This window comes from Leucoraja erinacea, chromosome 14 (assembly GCF_028641065.1).
Source record: "Leucoraja erinacea ecotype New England chromosome 14, Leri_hhj_1, whole genome shotgun sequence".
Lineage (NCBI taxonomy): Eukaryota > Metazoa > Chordata > Chondrichthyes > Rajiformes > Rajidae > Leucoraja > Leucoraja erinaceus.
In genome coordinates, this window is record NC_073390.1 from 52,418,828 (window position 1) to 52,432,452 (window position 13,625).

Sequence of the window (13,625 nt, forward strand, 5' to 3'; positions counted from 1 at the left end):
TCGGTTGAAGACAAAGACATCCCTGAGACGAATTAAGACAAGGATGGCAAGGGTTCGGAAAGAACGGATGATGAGAGAAGCTGTAAATTTAGTCAAAGGAAGAAAAATAAAACCATGTAATTTTGTGAACCTGAAATCGGGCAGAATACTTGAAAATATAAAGGAAGTTGGAAATAACTTAGAATAACAGAATAATAGAAACATAGAAAATAGATGCAGGAGTAGGCCATTCGGCCCTTCAAGCCTGCACCGCAATTCAATATAATCATGGCTGATCATCCGACTCAGTATCCCATCCCTGCCCTCTCTCCATACCCCCTGATCCCTTTAGCCACAAGGGCCACATCTAACTCCCTCTTAAATATAGCCAATGAACTGTGGCCTCAACTACCTTCTGTGGCAGAGAATTCCACAGATTCACCACTCTCTGTGTAAAAAATGATTTTTTTCATCTCGGTCCTAAAAGACTTCCCCCTTATCCTTAAACTGTGACCCCCTAGTTCTGGATTCCCCCAACATCGGGAATAATCTTCCTGCATCTAGCCTGTCCAACACCTTAAGAATGTTGTAAGTTTAGTAGGGAATCATTGTAATAGGGAATCATGGTGGCCAAACTTAACTTAGTTTAGTCATCATGGTTTATAACTTATTCTAAGTTATAAGCAATAACTTGGAATAATAGGAAATCATGATGACTAAAAGGGATCATACAATGTCCCTGGTGAGGGTAATCCCATGGGATTTTATGAATGCATATTTAATGGGATCTATGAAGAGGGTAGGCCCACTCAAGGACAGGAGGAAATGTATGCCTGGAGCCAGAGCTAGTGTGTGAGATTAAATTAGTACTTTGCATTGGTATCCATCAAGGAGAAGGTCAAGGGGCAGAGTGAGATCAGGGAGGGGTATGTTGACATTCTAGAGCATTTTAGTATTGAGAAGGTTATGGTGCTGGGTCTTTTGAAGAACATTAAGGTGGTTATGTCTACAGAGTCTAATAGGATCTATCCCAGGTTATTGAGAGAGGCGTGAGAGGGGATTGCTTTGCCCTTGACAGTGATCGCCATATCATCTTTAATCACAGATGAGGTTCAAGAGGACTGGAGTATAGTCAGCATTGTTCCTCTGTTTAAGAAGAATTCCAGGACAAGGGGTCACAGCTCAAGGATAAGGGGGAAATCCTTTAAAACCGAGATGAGAAGAACTTTTTTCACACAGAGAGTGGTGAATCTGTGGAATTCTCTGCCACAGAGGGTAGTTGAGGCCAGTTCATTGTCTATATTTAAGAGGGAGTTAGATGTGGCCCTTGTGGCTAAGGGGATCAGGGGGTATGGAGAGAAGGCAGGTACGGGATACTGAGTTGGATGATCAGCCATGATCATATTGAATGGCGGTGCAGGCTCGAAGGGCCGAATGGCCTACTCCTGCACCTAATTTCTATGTTTCTATGTTTCTAATAATGGACACAAACCAGGAAATGATCAGCCGGTAAGCCTTATGTTAATGGTACGGCTATTATTGGCAAAGATTCTTGGGCATAAGATTTGATCACATCTGCAAGAAAATCTGGGCTGGTCAGGGATAGTCACCATAGCTATCAAATTTGACACTTTTGAGGTGATGAAGATGAATGGTTGTTGTCCGCATGGACTACAGTAACGTTTTTGACAAGGTGCTCATGGTGGGCTGATTCTTAAGGCCAGGGTACATGGCATCCTAAGACTTTGTAGCCTAGATTCAAACTTAGCTGGGCCGTAGCAGACATGGTATAATGGTGGAGGAATGTTATTCTAATTGGAGATCTGAAATTGGTGTTGTTCCACAAGGATCAGTAGCGGGACCTCAGTGTGATACACACAATCTATTTGCACAACAAAGTAGGTGGACTAATTAATAGATTTGCAGGTGACGTAACAATTGTCAGAGTTCTGTGTAGTGAAGAAGGTTGACTGCAGGATATAGATCATTTGGAAATGGAGTCAGAGAAATGGCAGAGTTTAATCTGGACAAATATGAGGTGGTGTACTTTGGGTGGTCATATGCAAGAGAGAAGTATACAATAAATGGCAAGAACATTGTGAGAATTGATGTGATTGCAAGCCCATAGCTCCCTGAAATGGCCACTCGAGTAGATGGGGAGGTAAAGAAGGTGTGCAACATGCCGTTATGGGTTTGGATGTTAACGTAAAGAGGCGGGAAGTCATGTTGCAACTCTACAGGATGTTGGTCGGGCTTCATTTGGAGGATTGTATGCAGTTCTAGTCACCCCATTATAGGAAGGATGTGAAGGCTTTAGAGAGAGTTTATTAGAAGCTTGCCTGGATTAGAGAGGATTAGCTATAAAGTGAGTTTGGACGAGCTTGGATTGTTTTCTTTGGAACGTCAGAGGCTGAAGGGAAAACTGATAGAAATATATAAAATTGAGTGATGTAGATAAGATGGACAGTCCAAATCCTTGTTCCCCGGAGTGGAAATGTCAAATACTAGAGGGTTTGGATTTAAGATGGGGGGGGGGGGGGGGGGGGGGGGGGGGGGGGGGGGGGGGGGGGGGGGGGGGGGGGGGGGGGGTTTACACAGACAGTAACACTACAGCTATATTTAGGAAACTGTTAGACAGGCACATGAGCAGACAGGGAATGGATGAATTTAGATAATGTACAGGTAGATGGGATTAGTTTAAATTGGCATCAGGTGGTATCATAAACATTGAGGTGTAGGGCCTGGTCCTATGCTAGACTGGCCTGCACAGTTTGACTGAGTTATCCTCTACTGTTTAGAAATGATCATGACATTATTTCAAACAGTTGGGAAGACCTTCCTTGTGCAGAGGCCAACATTTCAACCGCTCCTCGATTATTTTGGGCAGTTCCCTTTCCCCCACCCCCACACTACATCATTGGAGACAAGATTTCATTGGGTTCTGGAGGTAAAACACTTTTTGGAATGAGATCACAAACTCTTAAAATTCAGTCTTCTATTTTCACCTTTGACCTGTAATGTTAAGAATTTGGATACCTGCAGTTACTTACTTTGGTCTTGGGGCTTAAACTACAAACATTGCTTTATTATTGCCATGTGCAGAAATGCAGTGAGAAGCTGTTGTTGCATGCTTCACATTTAAATCCGATGATACCATACATGGGTACCAGCAAGTCATAAACAAGTGAAAAGTTATACACAAAAGAAAAACACAGTAGTGTGTGTGTGTATGTTTCACTCGCTGATTCTCGTCTAAGTATGTTGAATGCATTGTGGCCAGGTTTGTGGATGATACTAAGATAGATGGTGGGGCAGGTCATGCAGAGAAAACAGGGACTCTGCAGGTACACTTGGACACGTTTGGAGAGTGGGCAAAGAAGTGGCAGATGGAATACAGCGTAGCAAAATGTGCAGTCGTGAATTTTGGTAGTCGGAATAAAGTCGTGGACTATTTTCTGAATGGGGAAAGGATTCGGAAATCATAGGTGCAAAAAGGAACTAGGGCATGCTGGTGCAGGATTCCCACACACGTTAATTTGCAAAATCGAATCCCTAGTTTAAAAAAACAAGCAAACACTGGAATATGAAAAACAAGGATGAATCTTTATAGGGCATTAGCCAGACCATATTTGGAGTATTGTGAGCAGTTTTAGTCCCTAAATCTGAGGAAGGATGTACTGCCATGGGATAGGGACCAGAGGAGGTTTACGAGAATGATTCCTGGGTATCATTGTTACTTATTTTGCATATCTCTCACTTGTTCTATATCTCTGCATCACCATCACCATCTCTCATTTCCCTTTCCTCCGACTCTCTAGTCTGATGAAGGGTCTCGACCCGAAACGTTACTGATTCCTGTTCTCCAGAGATGCTGTCTGACCCGCTGAGTTACTGCAGTTTTTGTGTCTATCAAGATTGGGTTAATGTATGATAAGCTTTTGAAGGCACTGGACCTGTACTCACTGGAGTTTGTATAAGGATAAGGGGCAGAGACCACATTGAAAATTACCAGATAATGAAAGACTTGGATAGAATGGATGTAGAGAGGATGTTTCTACTGTTAGGAGAGTCTAGGACCAGAGGGCACAGTCTCAGAATAAAAGGATGTACCTTTCGAAAGGAGATGAGGAAGAATTTCTTCAGGCAGAAGATGGTGAATCTGCAATGGTGGTGAATGGTGAATTCATGGCCTCCACAGATGGCTGTGGAGGGCAAGTCATTTGGGTATTTTTAAGGCCGAAATTAACGGATTAGTAAGGGTGTGCCAAGTGTTATGGGGAGATGGCGGGAGAATGGGGTTGAGACGGATAGATCAACTAGGATTGAATGGTGGAGTAGACTTGATGGACCGAATGGCCTATCTCTGCTCCCATGACATGAACTTCTAGGGCCAACTGCTGAAGCTGGGGAAGATTGTAAATGTTTTGCAGCATACTATCCCTGAAATCTGTAGGTGTTGAGCCAATGTGTTTGACACAGTTCTGAACTGCATATTGATTTCCGAGATATGAAAGTGGATTTGCCGACTATGATTAGATCAGATTATCTCAGATCTGACTGAACGGCGGAGTGATCTTGAGGGGCCTTGCTGATTATCTTTGTGTTCTTGTTGCCTGGGTGGTAGAATTAAGTATTTTTAAGAGTTAAATAAAAAGAAAAAGTGCACATTTGTTAAAGGATCACTAACAATAAAATTACTGTCAGTTTGCATAATGTTCTTCCCTAGATCCTCTGCAATGTGCTCCATTTAAAAATAAAGGAAGTGTTGTGAACCAAATTGTTGCTTTGACTACATGAGTTTAAAATTTCAAAGTACCCTGTACTATTAAACCCGTGTTAAAATCTGTACCCTTTGGAAATCAATTTGAACAATTATGGTTAATGCCGATTTAATTATGTTTAGGGTCCTATGTGCTAACAATAATAAAACAAGTTAAAATTGGATGTGTGCCCTTAATGTAAACCAAGTTTTTTTTTGCTCTCTGATTAGATCAAATCACACAATACATAATACACTCAGTGCATCAGGCAGTAATAAGAGAAAACTATTGTAGAGGGGGGTGTGACCTTGGTTCACCTGTGCTCAATTTTTCTTTTACACAAGGTTTTAAAGCAATTAGTTTTGAGATGACCTGGCTATGGGGTGAGGGTATGTTTGTATCAGTCATACTGGTGGTTTCCTGGTGTTGGTCTCTGCCCTGCACCAACTTTCAGCTGCAGGTTTAATCACAACGCTTTGTAGATTTGTGTACACCAGTCAATAAGTGACCAACCAAAATGATGAGTCTGGAGTACACTGAGACGCACACAACAGCGAGTTTGCTGTGTTCTATGAATCTGCCAGAGAGCTGTTAAAAGTATCCAACCCAAAGTTTCAATGTTTATTATAATACTATACACAATTTATTGCAGTTGATCTCATTTAAGACTTAAATTATTAATTTGTGTTATTCCGTACAATTAGTCAATTTGGTTGCCATTCAAATGTTTATGTGGTAAATGTATTTTAGTGTGTTCAGGCATCTGCAGATGACATATTTATCCTTTGTGCTTTTTTTTTTAATGCAAGCATTAAAAAATGTAAAGCTATCAAAATCTGGGGTTGTCTAGATTTCCATTAAGGGACTTGCTTTCCCAGAAAGCAGTCATCCCCCCCCCCCCCCCCCCCCCCCCCCCCTCCCCTCCCCTTGTTCAGATCAGAATGCAAGCTTTTAATGCTGGAATACCCCCTCTTTATTTTTCAACCGCCCACCCTTTGCTCATCCCCAGTCAAGCTTTCAAAAGTTTGTCTTGCTTCCTACTCCAACTTGAAATTGTTACGCTGCAGTATAGAACATGGTGCAAATATTATTTCACAGAATAGGCCGTGGGCCGAGCATGAAAAATGTGTCTAGAAATCGTTTTTCGTGACACAACTACATGAGATTTTCCACAGATTTAGATGAAATATAATTGAGAAGGATGTCATAACTCATCAATGCCAAACGTTGCACATTAATTATTTAAACTGATTAGTTTAGTTTAGCACCCTGTTGCAGTGCTGGACTTTTAAATATTGTGAATAAAATGTATACACAATATAAATATATATATATATCTTGTAAATATGACTGTAGTCATATAATTAAGTATAATTATATTATATAAAAATAATATGATTAATATAATTGTGAGTGTTTTTTTAATGACACTGGAGCAGAGGCTGCAGAATAGCTAGAGAAAGAATGAATGAGTGAGTGAGTGAGTGAGTGAGTGAATGGATGAATGGATGAATGAGTGAGTGAGTGAGTGATTGAATGGATGAATGAGTGAGTGAGTGAATGAGTGAATGTACCCTCCAAATCTCATTTTTTCACATTATAAAAGGGTGCAATTAAATTAATTAAAGTCCATACAGATAGATTTTCATAAATTCAGACTTTAGATCTTACCTTTCAGTTCCAGTTGATTCACAAAGTTTGACTGCAGCACCTCAGCAGCGACTTTGCTTTCAAGACTTTCTTCCACTTCTATCCACTTTCTTCAGCCTTCTTAATGCTTTCCTCACTAAATTCAATTACCCTGCTGCAATTTTCCACGACACGTATTCCACAGAACTAGAAAGAACCTTCATCGGAATCTCCAGTAAAACAGGCATCGGTGAAGTCCCCTCAGCCATGTTGTGTGCTAGCCTGAAGCAAAGCGCGTGATTGGCCAACTGGCAGACAACTCAATGTTAAACGTGCTTTGATTGGACGAAAAATACCCAAAATTTGTCCGTTTTTTCTCTAATTTAATAAAAAATGTGCAAGTCTTGTTCATGACGAGTTTCAGGGGTGGTTTATATATATTTTCTTACACAATATGTGAAAATTTCACGTAGTTCTGTGACTTGGGTCACGAAACACTGGAATAAAGCTCCTTGGCCCACAGCCTAGAAGGAAGCAAGCGCCGGCCATGGTGGTGCAGCGGTAGAGTTGTTGTCGCCACTCAGCGCCGGAGACCCGAGTTCGATCCCGACTATGGGTGATGTCCATCGGGAGTTTGTACTTTCTCCCTCTGACCGCGTGGGATTTCTCCGAGATCTTCGGTTTCGTCCCCAACTCCAAAAGGTACAAAGGTTTGTAGGTTGATTAGCTTGGTGTATGTATGTGTAAATTGTCCCCAGTGTGTGTAGGATATTATTAATGTGCCGGGGGGGAGTGGTGGGGGGGGTCTGTGTGGACTCGGAGGGCCAGTTTCCGTGCTGTATCTCCAACACCAAAGCGGTGATTTTGTTTTTCTATAAAAAGTTTATTTAAAAGCAAAATATACAATCGACATCCATTTAATGTGCATCATTGCACTTCATCTGAAATGTAACATTTGGATGATCATACCAGGAAGAAATAAATTTGGAAACACTTCACAATGTCAGTACATTCAAACTTCAAAAGGCACAGTTTCCTGAAATGATCTACCATTCATTTACTGTACACATTGTAAAGACTTGGAATTTAAATTCATTGCGTAATATTTGCTGTAACAAAGGAGTATTGACCAAGCCTTTGAACAAAACATTTAATCCGTGATAACGTTGTACAAATCGACACATCAGTAGTAGCAATGAGCCATCCACTTTAAACAATGTGCAATCAGTAGCACTGGTGCTGTAGCAACTTAATACCAATACGTATACTGGCACATATCCCGTTCTCTGATATTCAATCGCTGCTATTGCCAGATGGCAAGTGTGACGTCTCTCAGTTGATCACAAGGTTGTATCGACAGTCTTTGTAAAGGTGGGAGAGAGAGTGATAAAGGTGTATGCTTCCCTGCCTTGTGTATGTGTTGGATCAATGTAACACAGCATTGGCAGCAGCAACAGAGCAGTTTGTTCAATGAACATCCCATCTTCCAAGGGATAGATAGAATACGTGAGGAAAAGTATGCAGGTGTGGAAAGGAACATTATATAATATTCAAAACAAATAAATAACACTTCACAATCACTAAGCCTTGGCGTACACAAAGAGTCTATTTCACCATTAGACCATTGAACATGATGGGTTCTTTCTCTTCGAGTTCCAGGTTATCTGAAGGATTTTCTCTATTGCTTTTCCAGTCAGTTGCTAGTTTGCTCAAATCTTCACAAGCGGTTACGATGATTTCTTTAATTGGTCAACCTGACTGGAAAGTGGCCCATATTTCATTGTCATGAAGTAGTAGTGAACTGGGGACTTTAGCCTTGAGTTTCTGCTGTTGATGCACCTTCTGAAAAGGTGTAACTCACATGCGTCTACACTAGTGGCTTTTGAGAAAGTCGAACACTATTGTTAATAGCCTCGATGCCCAATCTGTAAGGTGCGAGGCACTAAAGCCATAAGCCTGCATATAAATGCGAGTTTACAGTCTGCAAAAGCATTATCCGTCCTCGTCTAGTTTCATGTTTCTACCTCAAAACCTAAACATTTTATTAGCTAAAGTGCAGTTGAGCGTTATTAATTATTTTAATATTTACTGTGCATTTCTGTTAAAATATGCAAATGAAGAACTGGGATGATAAGCATATTAAAGTGATTAAGGTAAAGATATGGCTGAGATGTTTTAGTTTGTAAGAAGGAATTTTGTGGGATCATAATATTAGGAAAAAGTAATGAGCGTGATGTCTATTTTACTGAGATTCTGTTAGATGAATCAATATCAAATCCATAATTGTAATTCAATTCATTACTTTGTCTTTAGATTAGAACTGGGGATAGGTTGCTTCATAGTTAAAGCCAGTACAATCCTATACTTCAATAGTAGCCACAAGGGTAGTGCATTCAACAATGTGTTGAACGCCATGGCTTAACTTTCCCACAAACTTTCTCTTTTCTATTACACAATCTGAGTGGGAAGCTGCATAGCACCAGGAAAGAGGGAATGCAATACCATGCCATCAATGCAACAAAGGTTGATGTACATTCCCCCCTCTCAAAAAGCAGCATTGGATAATCAACTTCAGAGATACAGCACAGACATAGGCCCTTTGGCCCACTGAGTCCATGCTGACCTGTGAACCCACTACACTAGCAGTATCCTAAACACTAGGGGGCAATTTACAACATTTACCAAAGCCAATTAACCCACGTCTTTGGAGTGTGGGAGGAAACCGGAGCACCCGGGGAAAACACACATGGTCACATGGAGAACGCACAAACTGAGTACGTAGAGCACCCATAGTCGGGATTAAACCCGGGTCTCTGGTGCTGAAGGCAGCAACTCTACTGCTGTGCCACTGTCACTTCAGGCAACATAAGGTTTTGACATTGCATCCGAGCTGAATCAGAAAGGTAAAACTGACAAACTTTAAAAAAAAAAAAAATAGCTGCTGGAGGTGGGAGATCAGAACCGTCAAAGTTTAGATTGAAATGAACTCGTGTCTGTGTGCATTGGATGCAATCAGGTAAACCGTGAAAATTCATAGTTTACCTGAAGATTCATGGTTTACTATGAAAATAGTTATTTTCCCAATACAAGTTTGACACATAACTGTTGGAGGTGAGGTGGGTGTGTAATGATGACTTTCGTTGTTTATACCATTAGAGTCGAGCAATTGGGCGTTGATGTAATTATACACAAACGCACAGGAAATCGAGATGCTACAAAGGGGCAATCTAAAGCATATACGTGACGTCAATGATAGTGGTCTCAGAGTGATGACACTTATGTGGCCTTGGCACGCAAATTACGCCACCTCGTCATCGCGTTGAAGCGCACGGGCATCGTATGGCCGCGCGGGGCGGGTCCCACTGACAAGCGCGGAGGGGTATGTAGTTGTACGCGAGATCGCACGGGGCTCCGAAATGTTTGTAGCGAACAAAATCTTCGCGCGCCAACGGCCTGTTGCGGAACTGATGGCCAAAGTGGGACAGGCCCAAGACCCTGGCGTGACGCAACGTCTCACCTCCAACAGCAGCAGAAGCAGGCAAACGATCGCCGAGCTCGGCCTGGGGCTCACGGCCGTTGCGGTCCGGATCCGCCCCCACTTCTACTCCCAGAGCGGGGCCAAGAAAATAGAAGATAGGCACAAAATGCCGGAGTAACTCAGCGGGACCGGCAGCATCTCTGGAGAGAAGCAATGGGTGACGTTTCGGGTCAAGACCCTTCTTTTCAGACTGAAGAAGAATCTCGACACGAAACGTCACCCATTGCTTCTCTCCAGAGATGCTGCTGGTCCCGCTGAGTTACTCCTGCATTTTGTGTCTATCTTCAAATGACGTCACGCGCTCCAGACGGCTATGCGGGCGCATAAAATCGCGCGGGACCGTCGCTCCTCGACGCAACCATGAGGTCGCGTAATATGCGTGCCAAGGACACGCAAGTGGGACAGGCCCTTTACCTCTACAATATGTACCTTCCACAAAGGACACGGCATGGGTAGGGGGTCTGTTACACTTGAGAATGGAACTATCTGCAACAGCACTTGGAAAATGATTAAAGGGTATATTAGGGCACTTAAAAAGTTTAGCTGAATGACAGATGGGTGGTTTGAAAAGAATAGAACCCAGTTGCTACCAATGCATGGAAACGCCACCTGAAATTGCACAGAGCTCTCATTTTTTGTCCCATGTAAACTGCAACGAGAAAACCGAACAGTAAAAGTTCTTGCATATCAAGGGAACAAAGACTGCGTTGAAAGAGTGAATCACTCATGAAAATGTCAACTGACTTGATAGATCACAAAGCTGAGTGACAGTCTGTCCTTATTCAGTGCTAAGGTCACAGCAACATGGATACTGAATTATTTCTGGCCCTTAAATAAGAAACCAGAATAGTGTCATGGGTAGATATGTGCTCAGTATAAAAATACCCAGTTCTTTCCTCATTCTCAACACTATTCAACGAGGTTAGCGGCTCAACAGAATTGCTTTCTTTTAATTTTTAAATAAATGACTCTGGTAATATTGTCAATGAAGGTGTAGTTATGGTTGCCCAAGAGGGGAATGACTGATAAAGTTTAATGCTTGTACAATGGACTGGTATTAATTGCCAATCCAGAATAATATAAATACTCAATTCAATTCCTGTTCACTGGAACCCTGCCGTGATCTTTAAGCCTTTGACTTTTTTTTTTTTTAAATTAAAAACTTTAAACTTAAAGAAATTTATTTCAAGTCTTTTTCTTTTAAACTTAAAAATCTACTATAAATAGATACTAAAATGAACAGCGTCCACTGCTGCTACAATCTCCAGTAGTAGCGTTCAATGTTTGTACATCAATCCTCCCTAGCATCTGAAAAATTTACACCTCTTCCACGCGTGCCATGCCAATAAAAATGAAGCAACCAGTAGCATGCCAAGCTAACAGGGTCCTGCAATATATACACTTTGAATTAGGCAACGTTCTAACTGTGCTGGAAGGCATGGAGTGCAACGAGTGGGGACTGCCCTGCCATTTGGGGCACAAGTCAGATGTTCCCCAATTTGATAAGCCTGTAGTATTTTCACTTCTTGCTAGGATCGCCCATCTTTGGCCACAATGTGAGCCATCCAGTTCACTTTAGTTGTCCAGCTTTCACGAAGGGCCTCGTCAAACTTCTGTCGAAACTGCTTCAAGGCATCCTCGTCGGTTTTTCCCAAAGCCAGCGAGTCCTGGTGATAGTAGGAGAGGATTCAGTAAAAGACAGCAGCCGTAACACAGCAAAGGATCAAACTCGTTAACGAAATGCATTGAAGGGGGCCGCTGATTTTGAGTATATTTTCATGAACTTTATGCCACTTAGGAAACCTGAACGGAAACCTCTGGAGACTTTGCGCCCCCCCCAAGGTTTCCGTGCGGTTCCCGGAGGTTTTTGTCAGTCTCCCTACCCGCTTCCACTACCTGCAACCTCCGGCAACCACCTGCAACCTCCGGGAACCGCACGGAAACCTTGGGTGGGGCGCAAGGTCTCCAGAGGTTTCCGTTCAGGTTTCCTAAGTGGGACAGGGGCATCAAGAGAAATGGACAAAGCTCAAATACCCGTCAGCACCATTTCCAATGCAACAGCAGCACGTGATATAGTAGTGCGTGGTTATTCTACTCCCTTGTAGGTGGCGCTCGGATGGTCGGGGGCAGTGTCGATGAAGGTATGAGGAAAGTCGAAGATAAGCTGGCTTTACCTTGAGATACTGGATGTCTTTGATGGAGCTTAGTTCGGGTAGACCTGCTGTCAACATGAGGGCAAACAGCGTAATGAACAAGTTTCCGTTCTTGCGTAGAATCAAATAGGCATCTTCACAACACTGACGAAACCTGCGGATATCAGCACATTACACGTCGCTAAGTTATATTCTCAAAGATGAAGCTTAAATGATACATCAAACACTGCTTTTACAACCTATCTTAGAATAAAGGGGAGGTCGCTTAGAATAAAGGGGAGGTCATTTAAGTGAGGTGAGAAAAAACTTTTTCACCCAGAGAGTTGTGAATTTATGGAATTCCCTGGCACAGAGGGCAGTGGAGGCCAAGTCACTGGATGGATTTAAGAGTTAGATAGAGCTCTAGGGGCTGGTGGAGTCAAGGGATATGGGGAGAAGGCAGGCATGGGTTATTGATAGGGGACGATCAGCCATGATCACAATGAATGGCGGTGTTGGCTCAAAGGGCCGAATGGCCTCCTCCTGCACCTATTTTCTATGTTTCTATTCCTCTGGTGGATAAATTAACATCTGCTCACCTTCACTTCGTTATGCTTTTTGACATAGCTCTTCAGGCTAATGGCAAGGCAAAAAAATAATACTAATAATGGTGCCAGAGACCCAGGTTCAAGACTGACCTTGGGTGCTGTCTGTGCAGAGTTTGTACATTCTCCCAGTGACCACGTGGGCTTTCTCCAGCGTGGGCGGTTCCTCGCACACCCCAAAGACGCGCAGGTTTGTAGGTTCATTGACTTCTGTAAATTGCCCCAAGTGTGTAGGATGCAATAGAGCTGGCCGTGCACTGGTGAACAGTGCTCAGCATGGACTAGAAGGGCCCGTTTCCATGCTGCATTCTAAACTAGACTACAAGACTTTATTTGCATTTCCCTTTAATGTTGACTACGAATGTTGGTATCAATTGGAACAAGGCACAGAAGATATTTTTAACACCCAATTTAAAAAATGGTATTCCATTGAGGAGGTATGTTTTGTATATTGGTTGAATCAGGAAAACTAATCTTTGGACTTGTAATTAACAAGTCTTTTATCATCATACAAAGTATAGACAAAGTTCAAAAGTTAATTATTTTCAGTGGTAACATTTTTTCATGAGGTCAAATTAAATGAAAATGCTCACCATCACAATACCAGATGTTGCTCTCACTTCATCACCTGCTTATGCCTTCAACAACTGAGGCAGGTGTACCAGTTAGGGTACAAAGTGCTGGAGTAACTCTGCAGGTCACACAGCAACTCCGGAGAACATAGATGACAGTTCAGTTTCAGTTTCATTTATTGTCACGTGTTCAGTGAAAATCTTTTGTTGCATGCTAACCAGTGCTAATTTTGGGTTGGGACCTTTCTTCAGGGGGTTCTAGACCCAATACATCACCCATCCTTGTTATCTAGAGATGCTGCCCGAGTTAGTTCAGCACTTTGTATCATTTTGTGTAAACCAGCACCTACAGTTCATAGAAACATAGAAATTAGGTGCAGGAGTAGGCCATTCGGCCCGTCGAGCCTGCA

At 42.3% G+C, this 13,625-nt stretch overlaps 1 protein-coding gene across 1 annotated transcript in view; it reads right to left on the reverse strand.

Annotated features, from left to right (window-relative positions):
* Nucleotides 1-7,230: 7,230 nt before the first annotated feature.
* pik3cb (phosphatidylinositol-4,5-bisphosphate 3-kinase, catalytic subunit beta) overlaps nucleotides 7,231-13,625 on the reverse strand; it is a 279,273-nt gene continuing 272,878 nt past the window's right edge. Inside the window, exons 22-23 of the mRNA XM_055646420.1 lie at nucleotides 12,081-12,213; nucleotides 7,231-11,573 (exon numbers count right to left, since the gene is read on the reverse strand). Of these exons, the coding sequence (XP_055502395.1) occupies nucleotides 11,436-11,573; nucleotides 12,081-12,213 (271 nt within the window). The 3' untranslated portion in view covers nucleotides 7,231-11,435. The remainder of the gene's footprint in view (nucleotides 11,574-12,080; nucleotides 12,214-13,625) is intronic.